General features: G+C 45.4%; 1 protein-coding gene across 5 annotated transcripts in view; it reads right to left on the bottom strand.

Moving 5' to 3' along the window:
• Positions 1–1,277: 1,277 nt before the first annotated feature.
• LOC128915785 (monocarboxylate transporter 2-like) overlaps positions 1,278–21,849 on the bottom strand; it is a 43,818-nt gene continuing 23,246 nt past the window's right edge. For 3 of the 5 annotated variants that reach the window (XM_054216557.1, XM_054216558.1, XM_054216555.1), the window contains exons 3-5: positions 12,304–12,447; positions 6,610–7,485; positions 1,278–3,885 (exon numbers count right to left, since the gene is read on the bottom strand). In XM_054216557.1, the coding sequence (XP_054072532.1) occupies positions 3,593–3,885; positions 6,610–7,485; positions 12,304–12,447 (1,313 nt within the window). In that variant the 3' untranslated portion in view covers positions 1,278–3,592. Of the gene's footprint in view, positions 3,886–6,609; positions 7,486–12,303; positions 12,448–13,454; positions 15,323–21,849 lie in introns of those variants that run through there. The other 2 variants (XM_054216559.1, XM_054216554.1) reach the window with 2 other exon arrangements.

Genomic DNA, 21,849 nt, shown 5'->3' with positions numbered 1-21,849 from the left:
GAGTGCTGTGCTGCTGGTGCTCCGCTGGCTTCTTCTGGGGTTGTTGGGAATGATGGTTCAGCATCAAAATCAGGCTCTTGTAGAAGTTCAAGCAACCCTGCAAACAATGGGCAATTGCTTCTAATAAGGTCACATGCTAATGAATATAAAAGACGTTTAATAATTGCACTGCAATGAAAGCGTTAGCAACCATCCTTGCACATCTGGTATCCCAAATATGCCCCACGTGCCTAGTACATATGTTTATGGTACAACACTCACACTCTTGGCTTTCCCACACAGGTGCTTTCCAGACTTAAGTATGCATGTAAATAAGAATATGGTGTTCAATTTGCCACACAGATCACTAAATTAGATGCACAAGCAGCTTCTACTCCTTCACAAGAGCTTTTTCTAATGGATATTTCATATTGCAGCTGTCATTTTTAATAACTGAAAATGTTCTCAGGAAAATTTTAGAGTTTTCCAAGCCTGGATTACAGCTTAAGCCTGCAAGTTTTTGAATTCACAGGATTTGATTCGGCGAAGAATTTCTAGGGCTACTCACATGCTTTAATGTGGAGAGTTATCCGGCATTGCTTTGGTGCGGTGATGAGTGAGAAGTTGTGGCTGGGACCCAGTGTGGGGGCAGGAGGCAGGGTAACAGGGAAGAGGCAGGCCACCCACCACTGGCAACCAGCCACAATCGCCAAAATTGTGTTAAAATAGTCTGGCTTCCTACATGATAGAAATAGTGCCATAATCTTAAAGTGTGTCTTTCTATGACAGGAGGCTTGAGTGGGTTAAATGAAGTAGCTCCTTAATATTAGAAGACTTTTGAAGCCATAAAGAACTACTTATCCAATCTAGCATTTTTTGCCCTCAGGGACAGGTTAACAAAGGTAATCCAGAGGATTTGCATAGATGGCTGAACAGAAAGCGTTTTTATTGAAAATGTTATCTGTATTAACAAGGTTTTATGATCTAAAAACCTTGTGTTGGGTTTCTGCTAGACAAAGAGCCTTAACATCAGCTCCTGCAGTATGGACAGCTGAGGCTCTAGGTCATTGGTCCTAGAATTAATTGATACGACCTGGTGGGAAGGTATGAAAATCATCTTGTCAGATCCTTGCCAGGTCATTCTCAGTTGCTTTCAGACTTATTACCGCCACTGGAGGTGTGAGTCAGGCTGGCCCAGATCACTGAAAATGTTGAAGAAACTGTGTGGCAAGGAGCTCCCAGCGGTGGTCCTGGAATAAGAGGCTACGACCAAGAGTTGTGTTACCATGTACATGGAGCCAGGACTAGAAATCCTATGAGGATAAATTCCTTACTGAATAGAAAGGTAGTGCTACCCTGCAGATCACAACGGGCAAATGTAAACTCATTTCATTTTTTTTTAAAAGAGTTTTATTAAGTATTTTAAAGCTTCCAGAAGGCATATTGGAAAATGTTCAGGACCTTCTATCAGTGCCTTTTTTACAGAAATACCATAGATATATTTGACTGAAATAAAGAATATTAAAAATACAGCAACAAAAGCCTAAGTATATTGTATAGATTTTGTTTTTCAGAGAAAATGCAAGGTACTACATAAGGATAAGATTTAAGTCCTATTGAAGTCAATGCCCAAAGATCAGTATTCTCTAGTGGAACAAAAGATTTCACAGAAAACATTTTGTACAAAAGATACGAGTGATTTAAATTTAAGAGTATAGCGTATTTATGGAAGTATTTTTACAAGCCATTCTTCACAGTATGTATACAAGTGATAATTAAATACAGTTCTTCAGTGACAAAGTCATGAAAAAAAACTTTATCTGATCACATAAGGGTGCCACTGAAGCAAAGAAAGAGGAGACCTAGCCTATGGACTGGTGTTAGCTTTGGATTTGGGTGATCTGCCTCAAAAGCCCTTTTTTTTTTTTTTTTTTTAAATCCAGTCACTTGGAGCTAAATCCACAAAAGGCTGACGATTCAACTCCATGATGCCATGCTCAGCATCCTTGCTCTTGGGCAACAGCTGCTTATTATAAAATATATCAGTGCTTGCTGTCAGAGTCCAGATCTTCCCAGCTCAAAATTACCACCACTGGACAAGAGGCTCCTGCGTGGCCTCAGCTCCAGCTCTGCACCACCAACCTGGGAAACTTTATTTCATGCAACAGGATGGCAAGAGGCCACCGGATATCGCAATGCTAACAACAAGGAGGTGCCTATTCCAACCCCAACAAGGCAGGAACAGACGTGTTTGGATTCCCTCCAGGATGGATCCAACTTAACCAGGTTAAAAAAATATGGCACAAGGTCGCAGCTCTAAGACAGTGTCTAAAATCATTAATCCTGAGTAGTCCGAAGCACAGAGCGAGCAGGCTGCTCTGCAGAGAGGGCTGTGGTTTAATGCATGACTATCCATGGCATTTCCCACTTTCTAGCAGGGGGATACCTGTGCTCAGCGGGCAGCCTTCCGGATCCTCTCCTCAGCTGCCCACGTTGTCCTTCACATAGGTGGCCAAGGTGGCCCAGCTCAGGGCCGTGGATCCCGTTTCAGGCCTGGCATGCCTAAGCTTTCTTCACTGATGCAATGATGCCCACAGCTCCTCTGTGCTTCTGGTCTTCATTTGTACCATTAATTAATAGTAACAATGCTTACTGCCTCACCAGGGTGTTGTAAAGAAAAAGCATGCTAAAAACAGGAAGGCACTCAGATATTGGATAATAAGGACTGTGTAACCTCCTAGGGAAAATTTTAAAGAATTTGCACTGTTTCCTATGTAGATCAAAGTTTAAGCCCTTTAAGACTAAATTTCTGCCCCGCACAGACAAAGGACCTGGAAGAAGGACTCCTGCAGCGTGTCAGCCTTGTGCTGGCCCCCTGCATAACGTCCCCTTTCTCAAGGCATTTTGCTAAATGCAGAGGTCCCTGAGAAAGTCCCTGGTCAAGCCATACGAGCCACCCCAAGTTAGTTCCTTCATAGCATGCTCCAGACACAAAGCCAGGCTGCCTTGCTGCCACTTCACGCACAGTACTGCTCTTGTTCTGTTCAAGAATCTCTCTCACATTGCATTTAAGATGAGTGTAAGGTCTGTTTCACATTTCCATGAGACAGAGGTGCAAGTCACAGTGCAGCTGCCAGTGGAAGGCAGCACCAGATCCCTGGGGTAATTCTGACACCGCAGTCAACAAGAGTCACAGAGTTTTGACTGCATGGGGAGAAGATCCAGCCACCGCAGCACTCAGTGCAAAGCCCGTCCAGGCTGCTGGGAGGGCTCTGCATTGACTCTGATGGCCACTGGCCTGTTCACTGAGTAGAGCTGCAGTACAGGGAATAAAAGTGGGGTGACAGTTACACCCTTACTCAGCCCCTCTGGGAAACGGGAAGTACCTAAAGAAAAACGTTGCAGGACCTTTGGTATGCAAATGGATACTGCACTGTGTCCCAGCACTTTATAAGAAACTAGACTTGTTTCTGTTCTAGTCTTCTCCTACAACAAAGAAGAGAAGGCACATGGCAGAGCATGGAGCAAAATTTGAAAACCTATTGTGATTTCACAGGTGGTGTCCACTTAAGCAACTCAGAAGTAATTTTCCATTCAGCCCACGGGAACAGGTTTAAACTTCATTTGTGCCATTCGCTTCCTTCTTTAGTCCTTCTTGGTCCTCTCTCAAAGGTTCCAGCTCAGGCCCATCCTGTGTGGTTTCTTTATTCCAGTTATTTCTGACTTCATTTTCTGTCCTTACAGATTTAGGATCCTCTTCTTTTGCTTTTCTTTCTTTCTCCTCCTTGGCAAGCATACGATAATTATAATAATTCATGATGAACAGGAAGGTTCCTGCCAGCACCATCACAGCTCCGCATTTAATGAACATATATTTATAGTCCCCAAAAGTATCGATAAGAGTTCCTGTAAAACATGTATTAAAAAAAAAAAGAAAGAAACTTAAGAGATGAAGGCAAGAATATTGTGTTTTCAGATCCTAAATATAAAGGGACATCCTTGTGGCTTTGCAATAAAATAAGACATTCTCTGGACTTCTGATCTCTTCTACAAATACTCCGATCCTGCAAATACTTCACAAGTGTTCCACTGTATAGCCTGTGGGTACTTAACGTTGATATAGGAAATACTACCAATAATTTGTCTGATCAAAGGGTCTACAGAGAGTCTTTCCATTGACTCCAGTGATCACCTACAAGGATGTCCATTTGACTTGGTAGTCCTCAGGCCGCCAACAAAAGCAGCAGCATTTGAGAAAACCTTCGTGAGATGGCGCCTGGTCACCAGGTCTCATCTCAGGCTCTTGACAAAGACCCTCCAATTTATTCCACCACGGGTCATTCGCCAGCATTAGAAGGGACTCAACTTTTGGTCACAGCTGCTCTTTCTCGTGATCTAAAGATGAAAGGGCGCTGCATGGAACTGGAAAACATTAGTTCCAGGGAAAGCAAAGATGATGCTGTCAATGTCAGATAATTTCAATGCCAAGACAAATGTGACAGGTTCCTCTCAAAGGTTAATGCCTCTGCTACGGAGTTACAGAGTAATTGAAGGAAGACGGCTTAATTGAAATGTCAGTGTTCTCCATTATGTCAAAATGTAATGCAAATCTTATTGGGATTATGATCCTGAGCATTAATTCCCATTTACTGGTGCAACATAGACCATTCTTAACATCCCAAACCCTAATTAAAGTAAGACCCGCTCCTAACCTGGCCTTGGCAGTAGAGATAGTCCTCCTTCAAACTGGCCCATCATCCATTAGCTCTCTGACTTTTTGGAATATGTTCTCCTCCTTAAAAATAGGGACCTTTAATTACTTCCTAACTGACCCCTAAAGTTGAAAAGCTGATGATTAATTATCTCGCCGCATTACACTAACAAGGGATTTTTATGGCCACCAAACAGATTTCTTGATCACAAAAATAATAATTTTTAACTGGGTTTGGTCAACAGTTCTTCCAGAATCATTCTGAGATGTGTTCTTGGTACGCCATTTTCAATGCACTGTGTTTTTCATGTTACTGGTGAAACATCAACCAAATGCTAATTGCAACTATTTTTTCTTTTCTGCTAATCAGGATGACCTAGAGGTCTCCTAAATAGGTTTCACTGAGAGTTTTAATGAGTAGAGTATTGGAAAATTCAACAGTAGGATAGTCTTGCCTCTTTTCCTTTGAGAATAAGATAAAGTCATAAAACACACTGGGAACAATTTACTTAGTTCATTAAAGCAGAACCCTGCAGTAGGTTATTAAAATGCCAAAGAACCAATAAATTTGCTGCTTATTAAAATGGTGGGGGAAACCCTACAAAACTAATATTACTGATTATTACATAGAACTGTTTTAGCCTCATTAGCAGTCTCTGGTCATTAACTTAATCTTCCACACAGAAAATTATATCATTCAGAAAACGGTCATTTTAAAATTGTATTTTCTTTTGTTTGTCATTAATTAAATAATGAATCTGTAAGACTGCAAGAGAATACAGCTGCTTCTGTCACACTGTATGAGCTACACGGTAATATGAAGAAATAAATGGCTCTGCAAGATGTGCCATACAGAGTATTAGTCAGATCTCAGTTTTGAACCCAGGAAATGGGTTTAAACTGCCTTCCTTCTGTTCATTCTTTAAATTTATTATGATGCTGTCATACCAAAAGCAGAGCTTAACTTTTATACATGCAAATACAGACAGCACACACAACCTAATTACACATTTTAGCACAGTTAAAGGTGACCAATTCCCAAACCGGTTATTCAAGCTTGCACACAGGTGAAATGCAAATTGCCGGACAGGGCACATGGATAGGATGGTATCTATACACTAAGAGGATGTCTCCTATACAGTCATTTAATTCATAGCCAACTCAGATTTGATAAGGACTGTACTTGAGCCAAATGCCAGATTCAAATATGGTGCCTTTCAGACACGGGGTGTTCCTTGTAGAAAAAAAGGTGAGCGCATGCTATAGAGGGAAAGAAGCAGAATCACTGCTCCCACTTATCTTCAGATGACTGTAAACCCTGCTGGAGGGACTTACAGCAAGGTCCAGCAAGGACCTCAGAGGGTCTCTGCCTTTTGATATTTCAAACCACGCCATCTAAAATAAACATTTTTTATTTTCAGAACAGCCTTAAATCTATCCAATGCACTAAGATGACTGAGATCCGTAAGTTGAAGTACTCAGAGCCCTAGAGACAAACAGTAAGGCTTAGGTTTGAGTCACAAGAGGATTTCACAGAACTGTTGTGTTTTACTATGCTTAAATTGTGGTGGCCTCCAGCCTTTTGCAACAGGAGGAGTCTCCAGGAGGAGTCATTCTGAAGCGCAAGGTTCTTGGTGTTGCAAGAAGTCCTACTCTGTAAGTTCAGTTCAAGTGTTTGAAGAGATCAGGGATTGAAAGATCACTCACCAAACTCTTGACTTCAACTAGAGGACTACACAGAAAGCAGTAAAGAGGAAATGCTGGAGGAGATACCTGCCTTCCCTGTCCAATTACTAGTGGAAAAATGGTGGGTGGGCAGCAGAGAAAAGACCTTTAGAATCAAATCTTATACAGTGTGCTTGAAAGAGGCTAAATATAAGCAACAACCCAGTGGAACCAGAGGAAGAACATGCACTCACCTCCAATAGGTGGTCCCAGCAATATCGTGCAGCACTCTGCAATGGTGACCAGGCCAACGGCACTTGTGAACCGGGCAGCTCCCACAAGGTCCATGAGCGTTTCAAAGAGCATGGCACAAACCATGCCGAAGGCCAAGCCGAAAAAGATGGAGTAGACGACGAGCCCCGTGTAGCCGGAAGCCAGCGGGCACAGAAGGTGGCAGGTGCCATTAAAAGCGATGGAGAAGCTGAAAAAGTATTGAATCCGCGGCCTCACCCACTTGCTGTTTGCAATGATGCCGGTGGTAGGTCGGGCAATCATATCCACGATAGCAAGGATTGAAAGGAGGAAAGCAGCTGAATATTCATCAATGCCAATGTGCTTTGCATAGGGTGCCAGAAAAACAATGGGGGCAAAGAATCCCAGGAACATGAGCACATTTCCTATGAGGTAAATCAAGAACCCTCTGTGCTTAAAGAGGGAAAAATCGAGGTACTGATTGATTTTTTCACAACAGTCCCTTCCTTCTTCCTCTTCCGTTTTGGTCTCGGTGGGGACGTTCGTGGCACTACTCATTTCCATGGCATCCTTAGTGACCTCTTCTTCCAGAGCAGCCTTCCCTTCCTCAGTTGCCTGGGTTTTGCCTGATGCCGTGGCTGCCCCAATGGGTCTGAAGAGAGCTCCTGCCACACAGCAGTTTAATAAAATTGCACCAAGAATTAAAAAGCTCCCCCTCCAGCCAAAATTGTCAAAAAGGAACTGGTTGAGAGGAGCCAGGGTGCAAAGCATCACAGGGCTCCCCGCCATAGCAAGGCCATTCGCGATGGGTCTTCTCTTCAAGAAGTATTTCCCTATGATTATCACTGACGGCTGGAGGTTGAGAGCAAGGCCGAATCCTGGAACAGAGAAAAACAGTTTAGATACACAAAGGAAGATTTGAGACCCATTTATCCTCAGTTCATTGTTTAAGGCAAATTCATGGACAATTGGTACACTGGTGCCTCTTCAACATGATAGTCTAGATGCAAACTTTGCTCAAGATATCCTTAAACTTCTGGCTGCTGCATTTGGGTAACCAGACCCCAGAAAGCCCCTTCCTTTTGCACTGCAAATCTCTTGGGTGGCAAACCTAGCACAGAGTTTGCTTCAGAATAAACTGAAACTATACCCTCAATGAACGCTGGCTGGTTTTGTCCAGACACAGCAGCCTTGTTGGAGGAGAGGATGGATCCATTAAAAAAAATGACAACCCCCAGTTTAAGGAAGGTTGATCTGGCTTGAACCAGTGCTAGCCACCAAAGCGCATCCTTCTCATTGCGGCTGGGGCTGGCACCCCCTTCCGTGGGCGGTGGGCACCCAACACTGCTGCCAGGCTGACAGTCCTGCGCAGAAAATAACATCACCCTTCTCAGACACTACTAATTTGGTGGTGTGAGCAATTCAGGTCTGATGCAAAAGATGAAGAGGTCTGCCAAGTACACAGCAAAACAGCTACCGAGGATGCTAATTGAACAGGACCCTAGAGTGTTTCATTTAATTAAAATTTATTTATATTGCATTTAGATATATAAATGGTATTATAAATCTGCCTTGCTAATTCAGTTAGCCAGCTTCTCGTGCACAGATGAAATCTAAAGGCAGAGATACCAAATGCTGTGATGGTCTTGACTTTCTGTGGTTCTGTTCGAGAGCACTAGCATATAATAATGTCCTCTTTTCAAACATTTCTATGATGTGCAGTATTTCCTTAAAAAGTTAGATTTTCAGAACTCCACCAAAATGACATTTAAAAATCTTGCCACATATTTTCCACCCTATCATCCAGGAAAGAATGAGCCACATTAGAACAAAGCGGAAATGCAATTCTTGAAGTGATTATACCAGAGAACATGAATCCCGAAAATAGTGTCATGCAGATTTTTTTCTTGTTCATTAGTCTATATAATTAGTTTGTTTAACTGTGCAGTACATAATTAGGCATATTGTTTTACAGAAGAGAATTTAGAAAGGTCAAGGCTCTCAAAATTAATTAAGGAACACTATCATTAGTTGCTGATAGAGTAGAATCCAACTGATGCAGCAGAATTCAACTCATGCTGGATAGCTTCAGTTTGAATGGTTTTACAAAATTATGATTTTTGCCAAGTCTAAGATTCTTTTTTTTTTAAATTACTTGGAAGCTTACAACATTAAAAATAAATTGAAATGGCATTATATTAAAATTAGCCTTGATACGAAAGACATTCTCAGCATGAACTTTTCTAGATAGTGCATATATTTGGTAGTTCTAGACAGTCCATATATTCGGTAGGACATGTCTTTGGGAAGCACAGTCTGCTCATAATGCATAAGGGGCCAAATTCATGCCCATGAGATGACTGACCTGAGAACTATGGAGGCAAAACATGGCCTTGGTTAGAGAACACCCTTGACGGTGTTCAGATATAGGAATGCATCTTCTTTCACCTGAGAAGATGCAACACAGTGGATTAGAGTTTGCTTTAACTCCGTATTTCCCAGGCTGGTAGGTAAGGGCAGCAATTGAACCATCATTTCCACAGAATCATTTTTGGTAGGGATCTACTACACGTTGTGTGGAGAAGGAAAATCAGATTGGATGCCAGCTACCCACTTAACCAATAATCAACTCAGATTTTTTTATTATGTGAACATTAATTTGCCAGTCAGACAAATCTAATTTAATATTACCTCATGCTCTTCCCATTAATTAAATTTGGAGAGTTTCAAATTGACTGACTGGAATTTCAATTTACTTTAAGCTTTTGGCTGACTTTAGTTGGAAATATTTATATTCATTTTATTCAGTTTTCAGAAACTACAGCAGCTTTTCCATGGCTGAAACTGTTACTCAAATAACCACATTTTCTCTCAAGGGATATGACAGAGAGGCCAATCAGCGGTGTTGCACGAGCAGAAGCAAGCCTGTGCCAGAAGGAGCATCCTTCCCTAGATTAAATACATCTCCCTCATATTAGAAGGAAATAAGTGGTGCTACAGAAGTAAGCTGTGCAGCTATTTGATCTTATTTTCACTCAGCAAAGGAAGATCCTACCAGGTATTTCAATGCTCAACGTTTACAGCTGAGGCAAAGACCCTAGTCCCATTAATCAACGAGCTTCACCCTAGATCCCATTTTATTTCGTGGCGGTCTAATTGGTACAGATCGAACTAAACTCTGAGCCATTGTTATTGCCTCGTATTTAGCTTTGAAATTTGCCGCTACTACCTCAGCCTTGAAGAAGAGGTTGCATGCCTAAACACCTATTTAATGCATCCAGGCTGGCACCTATCCAGGTTGACAGCTTGCAAACCCCATTTCTTTTTCTAAGTGCTATAGGGAAAGGAGTGAGGAAGAGAATATGGGTTTCACAAGCGTATGCAAAGTGCCTCGTGCAGCCCACAGCTCGGTGCCATCAAGGACAGAGCTGCTTCAGAGCTGCCTCCAACAGCGGAGCCCAGTCCCTGCTCTGCATGCAAATGCAAGAAGACATAATCAAGAAAGCAATTGAGATTGCCGTGTCTAATCCCTCCACCGTAAACAGATACTTCCCGCTCTGCTCCTCTAAAGAGATTTCTATTAATATGCCAAAGGCACAGGACTGTAGCAGGAACCTCCTACTACCAACTATCTTGTTTTTATCTCCATCCTTGCGAATTACACGAACACGGTCCTTTACATCAGCCTGTTTCCTTTCAGGGTAGTAGGAAGGAGACTAGAGCGTGATGTTTACAGGCTGCTTTACAGTCATTGCAAATCACCTTTACAGAAGCCTCTCTCCTCCTACAGCAATGCTGTCTCAGCCACGTGATGAGCAGGCAGCTTCATAATTGCCCTTGAATGCTTCCACGTTAGGCCTGACCAGTGAAAGCACTTCAAGCGTAATTAGAGGCATCGAGCATGTTAGCAGGATTACAAGCATCTTCCCTTCTCTGTCAAATTAATATTCCTTCCCCAGCACATAGGCACCATGCCTGGAAATGATGGGTTATTAGCTAAGACCTCATCCATACGGCTGCCCTCACTCAGCGAGCAGGAGGGAAAGGTGAACACAACAAAAAACGAGGAAACATCCTCTGAGGAAAACATCACGGCATTAAAGAGGAGGGAGACGCGGGGGCAGCTTTGCCCCTGTACCCTGTCACGAGGGTTACATGTGTGCATTGAACACAGCTCATACCATCAACTCTGGGATGGGCAATGGACCAGATTTCAACCAAAAAAAGAGCAGGGTCTTCAAAAACCTTAGGCCTGTGGGGGTTATGCACAAAATTGCCTCCTGGCACGTTTTCAGACAAGTACCTTTGAAAATAGGAGTTGGTGCCTTCCTATAGCACTGTTCCTTCCCTGAGCCCTTCTGCTCACCAAAATGCATGTATTTTTAGCAAAGGATTTATGGTTCTCTTGTGCTAATCCAGCATTAGTCAACTTGCTAGAGGACATTTGTTTAGCAAGGAATGATGCAAGCTCATGCATCAATAAATATTGAATTTATCCGTGGGAGACATTGGTTATTTTTATTTCTCATTGCTTTGTTTCTAGAATCTCTTTCAAGGAATCTGGAAGATTTATGCATTCAGTAATAACACAATTTCATCTAACTACAGTGACTCTCCTTACAAAGAGTAAGGTTTAAGAGAGGGAATCCTACATGGGGATTTATTCACTACTGTACAGATCTAATAAAGCAATATTGGTGTAGGAGAATAGGGTGACAAACTTTCTGTCCCAATTTACTTTGCTAGTGGCTGGTTTTATTGATTTTAAATGTTGAGCTTGCACTTTTCATGTTCAGAAAGCAGCCACACTTAATGTGGCTGCAGAGAGATAGGAAACATTCATTAAAACATACACCCTGCAACCTCAAAAGTCAATTTTGAACTCATTGTGTCATGTTTTCAGGCAGATGTCCTAGCTGCACTGGAAGAAACCTTAGCCAAAATAATCAAACAAAAATGCTTACAATTAAGCATCTATACTCACACAGGTCAAGAACTCGAATCCATCTACCCTTAAAAGCAATAACCCAGCACCTGCAGGTTTTAAAGATGCTGGGCTGAGCCTATGCCTTCTCCTGTTTGAGTTTCTAATATGGAAATTCATATTTCAATACAGAAAGTTCAAATTGTAACTTCAATAAGGAAATATAGATTTATTTTTTTCTCAATATGGAGAATATTGCACATTTTCAATCAACTCTAGAGGTTACTATTTTCAGATAAAGGACCTCCTAACCTCACAAGCAAAGCAAGTTCCTGAAATCTCATTTCATACTTCTCAGAGAGGAAATATAATGCACAGTTATATAGGAACACAGGTGCTTTCTTCATAGTCACACTTGTACCTCGAAGGACTTGCCTTGCCCAGGGCAGAGCGCAGTCAGCCTGCGTTCGCTTCAGCGGGAGCTGAGGGCACTGGTGGCCATCGTCACCATTGCCTCTGGCAGAGAGCACTCATCTGCAAAGAGCACAGCCCCTGCTAAGATCCCGCACGCGATGCTCGGCCAGGAACACAGCACTTAGCAGGGGATATGCTGTTTGCCAAAATTCGTCTGGAGCAGTTAATAAGCGAGGGCCCTTGTCCCACCAGCTTTTTATCTCACCAGCTTCCCATTGCATTCGGCTGAGGTGCCCAAGTGTGGACGCATCAGAAGTGAACCTCAAGCACGAGTGGAAAGGAGACACTTTCTTCTTACCTGTAATGAAGCCCACGCAGATGTAGAGCTGCAGGATGCTGGTGCAGAAGGCGGCTGAGACCATCCCGATGCCGCACAGCAGGCCTCCAAACATAACCACGGGTCGGCTGCCATAGCGGTTTACTAAGATACTGCTAATGGGACCTGGGGAAAGAGTGCAAAATGTTCCTTGAGGTAGCTATCTTCTGACAGAAGGGCGTGTTTGACACAAAGCAGGTAAAACTCTGCAATTTTAGCTCCCCTGAGGTGCTGCTGACAGCTTCTAGGGGAGCTTCGGGAAGAAAATGGAAAAAGGGAGAAAGATGATCCGCACTGCGTAGAGATGGCAGCATGTCCCGTGCCACGCCGTGGCTGTGTAGTTGGTAACAGCTCCTGCCCCAGGACTTTAAAGTGTCATCAGAGAAGGCAAACGGCGGTAACAAATCAGGTGAACGTGTGATCCCAACGTAGGAGTTTCTTGATTTATTATGATGCTGAACCATACACACAAAGCACTGGTTCATATTATGAGGCTGATATCATGAATAGTGTTGCATTTTTAATGCCTCTATTTAATGCAATTTCAATCGTGCTGACCAGGAGTGAAGCTTCAGCAGAACAGTTGTTAATTAAATCTTAGTAGCAGTCTATGTAGGTAAAAACTGTTTGGGATGATGGATTAGCTGGAGCTCAAAAGAACCAGTTTGGTCTTGCATTTATGTAAAGAGGTGGTTCAGGAAAGTGCGAAATTATGAAAGAGGGAAATGGATTAACAAAGACTGTGTGCACTGAAAGGCAGCATTGAAGTCTGAGGAAGTGGAACATGACAGCAGCTTTGGGTGGAGAGGAGAGAAGGGAGGTCTTGTGTGTAGTAGTCTCAAGTAGCTGGAGAACCAGTAAAAATCGAAATCACAGAATAATATATGTTGGAGGGACTTTGAAGGTCTCAGGACCAGCCCCTTTCTCAAAGCCAAGCCAACTCTGAAGTTCGATCAGGCTGCGAAGTCAGAACTGGAGAAAGCAAACTGAGCAGGATAGAGCGGTCCAGAAGTCAAGCTATGAGATACAAGGAAAAGATTCTGTATTACTCAAAAGCCCTGAACCAAAATGCTGCCAAAATGATGCTGGAAATGAGGCGGGGGACACAGGCAGCATTGAGCATGTTACCTTACCTGGCTATTTCTGGTGCTAGTCAGCAGGCAGCAATGGTGTTTGGGATCTGCCTTCATTCCTGCCGTTACGAACAGCCCACACCGTCCACATACAGATTACTGGCAAACGGGTATTTTAAGCTTACAGGCACCTCTGAAGAGTTTGACTGTGGGACCTACCTCACCGCAGAGCTGTTTGGTAGGGTGTTTACCTTTGCTTAAACAATCTCAGCCAGAAATAGTGACAGAGCTCTCTCCAGACCCTGCAAACCACGGCAGGCTTGAGCACAGAAGCCGGACCCCAAAACCCCAGTATCCCCTCAGCACGGCTGACAGCATCCGAACACGTTTTCAGCTGTTATAATGTGCAAGAATAAAAACCAGTAGGTATGACTGGTTAAATCCAGGGAATCAAGCCCATTGTTCCATCTGTAACACGTAAAATACTTTCCACTAGATGTCTAAGGTCAAACCACTGGTAAATGAAATACACACAAGCACAGTCTTAACAGCATCCCTGTCACTGCCTGATTTGTGAGCTGGCCCCATCAAATGCACCATTCAATTAAAATTTCTGTGAGTGTATAATTACGTGAAGATTTTTTTTCCTCCTAATCCTGTAACTGGATTCACACGCATGCATCCTTTTGCTGCACAGAGCACTATTGAATTCAGTGAGACATTCTGGGGAAAGAGATCCATATATCAGATCAGCACAGCAGGAAAGGGACCCCTTTCTCACCAAGTTTTCCCTGGTCAGGACTTGGACTAGCATCATGCTTGAGCTGGTCTCAGCGTGTTCCGTAATTCAATAGATCGAGCCAGTGCTCCTCAGAAAGGCACCACCACGTTCCTCTGCAGCCTAAAGGCACACAGCTTTTCCATTTTTCATTTTTTCACATGTCCGCGTCTCCCCAGAATCAATCTAATTACTCAACTAAGAAAATGCAGTTTCAATTACCCCACCCGCTGGAAGAGAGCTTTTACATTAGCCCTAAAACTACAGGATGTTGTACCATGGAGCAGAGCATTTAAAGCCCACAGGATTTCTGCTAAGGCCCTCTCCTGCTCTGCTTCGGGGCAGTTCCTGGGGAGAGAAGCGCCTGCTATGAGAAGTAAAACAAAGCGCTCATTTATGTCCCACTCTTGCAGCATCCACCTCCGGAGAAGGGGAATATGGATCCGTGTCCCTCTCACCCCAGTCCATAAGCTGTCATATTGGCTTCACCCATCAGTAAGGATGGCTTTCGACCACGACAGCAGATGTTGAACTGGAAGGGCCTGAGGGTGGACACATTCTGCTCTGCTTCCCGGCTATGGGGACAACCCAGGGCAGAGGCTGGAGTAGATGAAAGCAAAAGTTCATATCCCAGTCACGGGCTTTACAAATGAGAGCACCCGTACTGTGCCCCTGGGGCACCCTCCATGAATGTGCAGAGTCCTCCACAACATCCCAACTTCCCAGGTCACTTATTAAGCCACAAGACTGCAATTGGTGACTGCTCTTGTCTTGTGTGATCTCTCAGCAATGCTTTACAGCAGGTGTGCGTGACCTTCAGCAAACAGCCTTCATCTGCTGTAACCAGCGTTATCAGTTTTACAGGGGGATAATCAGTCCCCCTGTTTGCCAACCCGGGTGGGAGAGCTGTGGTCTCCAAAGTGTTATCTGCCCGGGCTGGGCCGAGCTCGCAGGGAACTGTGACAAACTTCAGAAGCAACATAAACCTCTCTCCTTCGCAGCCTGAAACCTTAAGCCCAGGCCCTGTTAGCCTGCTTTGCTAAAGCAGCACCGCGTACAGGATCACAGCACACACGTGTGAGCCACAGCATTTGATCCCCTTGACCAGCCTCACCCACGCAGGACCGAGGGTCAGAGACCTCTGAGATACTACGTGCAGCCAGTTAGAGGAGAAAACAGGAGCACAGCATCTGGACTAATCCTTCCAGCCACAGGAGAACCCACAGTAAAGGCCATGATGAGCACTCAACCTCAACCAGAGAAAGCATTAGCTAGACTTATACTTTATGAGACACCAGAGAATCCAAACCAAGGTCTCAAACAGTTGGGAAACCAACCTTGCCTGAGATGCTGCTCCGAGGGCGAAGGTTTCATAATAGTCCTGGGCAGACCTTTCAAATGCACTGAAGCAAATGCAAAATCACATCCCCAAAATTACTTCCACTTAAGTCATCCGGACCTACAGAAACGTCCATGGGCTTTAATGGAGCAGCCTTTCAAAAGCTGTCCAGACTCCCGGCAGAAGCCGGTGCACACAATATGTCACATAGCTGTGCACACTTCAGCACGCAACCCCTGCCAACTTGGGCAGGCGTAGGAAGCACAGACAGCCCTTCACCCTGCCCAGATGTCTTCAGCGATCAGCATCACACCCAGCAGATCCGACCGCACCTCTCCTGCCCTGCTCAGCCACGTGCCACCCCTAGCGTATTTCTCGCAGGGGGCTGGTTAGCCATCAAGCATTAGATAACTTCAACAGCAGTGTGCTGGGGAGCTTCGGGAAACATCAAATAGCTCAAGTCAAGACAGAGGAATTAAGAAGAGGGAACAACAAAGCCAGCACCGCAGTTGTGGGAAATGGGAAACACGATTACTGCTTTGCTTGAAGCCACTGCAAAAATTAAAAGTGTGACAGCCTTTGGAAACACGGTGGAATTGAAAAGTGGGACCTGTCATTTACCAGTTATTCAGCCTGCATGAAAAGAATAAAGATGCTTTATATTACCACACGGAAAACAATTATGGTAACAACGTGTGCAGCTTACATCCCAAGGCACCTTTACTTGCTAATACCTGCCTGGTCAAACATGCAGGAACCACAGGCTCCCTGTCCTGGCATCCAAACTAAATCATCCATCCTTCTTGTGAGCCAACAGCAGAAGCTAACAGGAGTTGGGGTGATTTGTGCCTCTTACTTTACAATCAGGTGAGGGCAGGGCAAGAGAGACAGCTGGCAAAGCTCTCAGAAAGCCGCCATTTACCTGGCTTGACCTTGCAGAAGCAGCCACACGAACGCTGTCAGAGTCCCTGAAAAGTCACATCAAGGAGCAAAAGCTGTCTCAGCTGCTGAGTGTGTCCCCAGTGCATGGCTTCTCAGGGACCGGAGCAGCCAGGGCTAGTGTCACCCATCCAGCGCTGTGCCCACAACCCCACCACCATGGCAGCATTGCAACTTCTAATGAGGAAATTAGAAGTAAAATTGAATCGCTCCCTTGCACCCCAACACATTACAAGGCTGATGACACAGGAGTGCCAGTGCTTCGCTGCGGGAGGGGATGGCATTCCCACCCAACCAGCCCTAGGACTCAAGGTGTCCCCCTCACAACCCAGCAGGTCGCTTCCTCCCTTCTGATGAACTTCAGATGTGGTGATGGTTTATCACTCATGGCGAGGAGATAACACGAGACAGCGGAGGACAGAGAGGGCTGCTGTGCCTCATCCTGCTGCTGGCTTCGCTCAGAGCCATGCCCGTGGGCTCTGCACCTGCCCTGGCTCGCAGGGCACTGCTGGGGGACATGGTCTCCGCGGGACCCACCATCAACCCTGGGTAAAAGCAAGGAAAGCCAGCTCAGAAATGCCTTGTTTTACACGCCAAGCCCTTGCAGAGCAGGGCGCATATAAAGTGAGTTCTGTCTGCAGTAAAACTCTGCAGTCTGGAGAGCAACAGTTCGCACCCAATATCCCCTAAAGATGCTGCTGGGATCATGGCACTCCTGGAAGACCGATGTAATGTAAAGCACTATCCTCAGCCCATATAAATCATGCTGGTTTAGTGCCTGTCCTGTATAAAGCCTCTCTTTTCTCATACCTGTGGCAGATTTCCATTCGTTGTTAGCTGGTACATGAAAGGCCATGTCAAAGAAGCTGATCTTGGTGGCAAGCAAAACACAGGAACTCGCCGGTGGGAAATAAAGCAAGCCCTAACTCATTTGTTAGCTTGTCCAATTACTTTTCACCTTGAGTTGTGTTTGCAGAAGTGAAAAGGACCCTGAAGAGGAGACTGTAAAACCATAAAGAAAATGCAAAATACCCTGGACTCTCCTCTCTCCTCTTCCACAAAGTCAGGCCATCTTGTCATTTATTCTTTTTGAGCCGCTGAACTATGATCCAGGGAGGACCATAACGCAGCGTTGGCATTTAACAAGAAATATCAATCCAGACTGGCTTAAACTCTTGCAAGTACGACAGTGCTCAAAAAACAGACACCTGAATTGCCTTTCTGTTTTCTTCAATAAGCCTTATGAATTTTTTATGAGCTGCAAAACTTCCAGTGTTGGTGCAAAACGCCAATGTATTTTTAACAAGGACTAGAACATTCTTCTCTCCCATACCTCTGACCATACATACATATATATATATATATATATCGCTTATTTGTAAAGTTTGGTTTGTCATTTATTTTAATTAACCTCATACTAACAGAAACAGTTTTCCTCCTTTTCGGTGGAACCTAGCTTGTATGAATTTCTGATGAAATATTTCTGTGCTCCCAGAGCAGCAGCTAAGGGCTGAGACCCTGAAGGACAGACCCCGTAACCCAGAGGCTTCCATGCAACGTGGGTTTTTTCCAGGTTTCACAAGACTGACCTTCTGACAGTGTAAAGCAGCACGGAGCCACTGCAAACATCATATGTCTGCTGGTAAGACCATTTGATGGCCATGCAGATGATCAAATAGCAACGCCTTAAAATAGCCAACTGCACAGACCCCAGTACTGGCAGATGTGGGACCACCAGTGCCCCCATCACTGGGGCTGCAACATGCAGCTCAGTTTTTCCCGCTTTTCCACAGTGACAAGTGGCTCTAAAGAGCTGTTACTGCATAGGGACATTGGTCAGCACCAGAAGAACTGCCCAGATAGTTCATATTTTCCAAACTGCTGTGAAAACACAGATAATACTAAGGAACTCAGCACGACACGACTGGCGTTGACTACGTGGAGTCACTGGGGACATAAGAAGGAGCGGCGCGTACTCAGCTGGGAGGAAAGGGGGGGAAATCATTTATACTAATAAAACAAAGTCTATTATTACACTAGTAGTAAAACAACGACAGGAGCAGGCCTGCAATTTCCTCAGTAATAATCTCATTCCCTCGGTGGAATAACAACACTGCCTTTGGCCTCGTAATTTATCCAACAGGGTACCAGCCCACTGTAACAGAGCAACCTCCTCATTACCTCGCAAATGAAAGCAAGTGCCCCCGCGTTATTAACACACTGCCAGAATCCGCCAACCTCCCAAGGCGGAGGGGATCAGTGGCAGCAACCAGCACCCGGTAAAGATGCTCAGCATGAAAGGGGCCGGGAGAAAACACAGGCCACAGTCGCAAATGCAGGGGGAATGGCATGAGAGGGTTAAAACCTGCAGCCTTGCGGGCTTTTGCCTTGCTAGAAGAGAAGTCCAAGGTGCAGGACCTGGATGGCTCCTGCTTTGAAGTGTTTGTCACCAGGGCTTGGAGAACTGCTGCTCACCAGCTGACCCACGGTAACTGAGTCCTGCACATGCCTGCTCCAGATCACCCGAGAAGAATTGCCGGTACCTGGTAATAATTATTATGTATTAATAGTCTCAACTGCTTGGTTCAGATGGGTTCAGATGGTTTTGCACCCACAATGGCTGAGGAGCCCACACATAACTGGCTCTTCCTCAGGCAGTGCTGCTGGAGACGGTATGGCCGTGCACGCCGGTGCTGGAGGACAAGGGGCAGCGAGCAAACGCCCCAGGTGACAGCCATGGTACCAAATACCCCTCTGACAGACCCCAAAGGGCAGCTTCCAAAGACCCGTCCACCCCTAAACTGCCCTGATACCTTCCGTGAGTATTACTTTGCACTGCAAATAATCATTTTTTAAATACGGAGGCTGAAGTCCAGCATGTGCACCGGCAGCTCCAACAGCTAACCAGTCACCAGAAGCTGCCTTTGAGGCCCCATCCCTGGAGGTGTTCAAGGCCAGGCTGGACGGGGCTTTGAGCAGCCTGGTCTGGTGGGAGGTGTCCCTGCCCAGGGCAGGGGGTTGGAACTGGATGATCTTTAAGGTGCCTTCTAACCTGAACCATTCTATGACTCCTCATAGGTGAGGAAAATGGTCTGTACATTAAAGGGACAATGGCTGCAGTTTCAGCACATCCTCTGTGAGATGCGTTACTTGGTCATCAAACTGGTTGGTCTGGGCTCTGTGGTGCTGGGTCCCAGGCAGGATGGGCACCGTCCCCAGTTGCCAAGGCAGCGGGTGTAATGATCTGGTGCAGAAACCAAGCAGCAGCAGCCCTCCCTCCCCCGCATCCACCAGGCACGTCCTTGGGAAGCCAGGGACCCTGACCGCCCATCAGAAATACATGCATTTACCACAGCAGCAGCCTGATGGAAAACAAAAGAAAAAAAACAAAGCAGACGAGGCCCAAGCGTCAGAAAGACAAAGCGTCCTCTTCCTTATCCAGCAATCTTATCTGATCAGCGCTTCGGCATTTCAATTTCCAGATTACACAGCCGACACACGCTGCTCTTGCAGCACACAGAGGAGCCACAGGCCAACAGCTCCAAAATTGGGGCTGGAGCCAAGGTCCTCCTCTGTGTCACTTCGTATTTAGGCAATTAAATAACCGCTCCTGCATAGGGATGGTGTTGCAGGTGCCGAGCACACAGCTGCCCGCGCTCAGTGGTTTCCCCAGGCTGCTGGTTTGGATCTCCCCACACAGCAGATCACTGCCGCTGACCTTCAGAAGGTCACAACGTCACTTTTTTTTTAATTTCTTTCCCATGATTTTTTTAGCTAACCGTCTGCTTTGGCAGGACCACAGACTTTTTTCCTTTCTGTCACTTGAAGCCCAGCTGCAGAATATGAGTCCCCTACACAGCTGAAACACCTCTTCCCTAAGATCAGCAGCCCTTCGTTGTCTTAACACAGTGCTCAACACGCAAATTGGCCCCTACCTGGCCATGCTCTCCAAAGGGCTTCGTCCATCTCCTGGAAGCCCTACATAATTTGACCAGGAGACCAGTTCTGCTGGGGAGCCATCCAGGATCAGAAAAGCTGCAGGCTGGATGGGCTTGGAGAAACCTGGTCCAGTGGGAGGTGTCCCTGCCCAGGGCAGGGGGGTTGGAACTAGATGATCTTTAAGGTCCCTTCTAACCCAATCCATTCTAAGAGTCTATGATTCTATGACAGGTTGGCATCAATGCTCTCGCACTCCTACGGCAGCACACAACACACGTGCTGTACTGACCGGGGAAAGAAGCCTTCACGTGTTTGAACTTCACTTGTGGGAGTGGATTATAACTTACTCTGGGTTTAACACCTGCCTGCGAAGCATTAACAACACCCCAACCAAAACTCTTTGCTTTCTTGTTCCTTGTTCTTATTAATCTCCGTTTTTATTAAGTCTATCACGTCTCTGTTACTGCTGCCTGGTGACCTTGCTAGTTCCTATGAAGGGCGAAATGATAAAGCTTTGTGACCAAGTCCACGAACACAGAAATATTTCACCTGAACCTATAGTGCTATTATAGCTCTTAAGTAGAACAGGGCTATTTAAAAAAATAAAAAATATAAGCACATACGTGGTGACCTTGCAGGGCTTGACTGCTCTCTGAGAGTCAGGAGAAGTATATGAATGTGCAGCGCCATCCATTACGGAAATCAAATCATTCCTCATACAGCTTTCTTAACAAAACCCAGGATCATAATGGTGCTGCTACCCCAGGGATTGCCCCAGAGAGGGGAGACATCTTGTTGCAATGACACAGGGAGGCTGATTGACTCTTGGTGGGACTCCAAGAGGTGGAGATGATAAAGAAAAGGATGAAGTCCAGCACCGGGTAGCTGAGCTGCACGTACGCAGGGAGCACCTGCCTGCGCTTGGGCCATGCTGGGAGGATGCCGGATATTCACTGTGGATAAACAGAGATACTCCTTTTCTTTCAGCCTACACAAAATATCCAGGTGGGAAAGAACATGGCTAGGGAAAACCTAGTGAAAGCCCTATTTGAGAAATTTTATTGAACCAATGCTGTAAGCACAGAAGTAGAGAGAGTTGATACGTGATGAATTACTGCAAATATTGCCTGTCCTCCCCTCCTCTCCCTCTCCTCTCTTGTAACCCTCGCTCAGCACTAAGGGCTGATGATGGAGGTGCTCATGTTGTTTCGGACACGCTCAGGTAACTGAGACGTCCCGCGAGGTGGTCAGACAAAACACAGGACCCAGAGGACACGGGTGCTGGGTTTCCCAGAAAGACTAGCGAGCAGCCGGCTGTGCACCGCAGATCCTCGCTGCATCCGTATGGGCTGAGCATCCCAAATGCAAACCGTGCCCAGGTAACTCACCCTTTTATTTTTCTGCTAAGCCCATGTTACAGAAAATGATGGGAAGCCCACAGCGCAACCACCCAAGCGTAA

The sequence above is a fragment of the Rissa tridactyla genome, chromosome 10 (assembly GCF_028500815.1).
Source record: "Rissa tridactyla isolate bRisTri1 chromosome 10, bRisTri1.patW.cur.20221130, whole genome shotgun sequence".
Lineage (NCBI taxonomy): Eukaryota > Metazoa > Chordata > Aves > Charadriiformes > Laridae > Rissa > Rissa tridactyla.
Note: the sequence above shows the minus strand (reverse complement) of the source record. Positions and strands in the feature narration are given on the sequence as shown.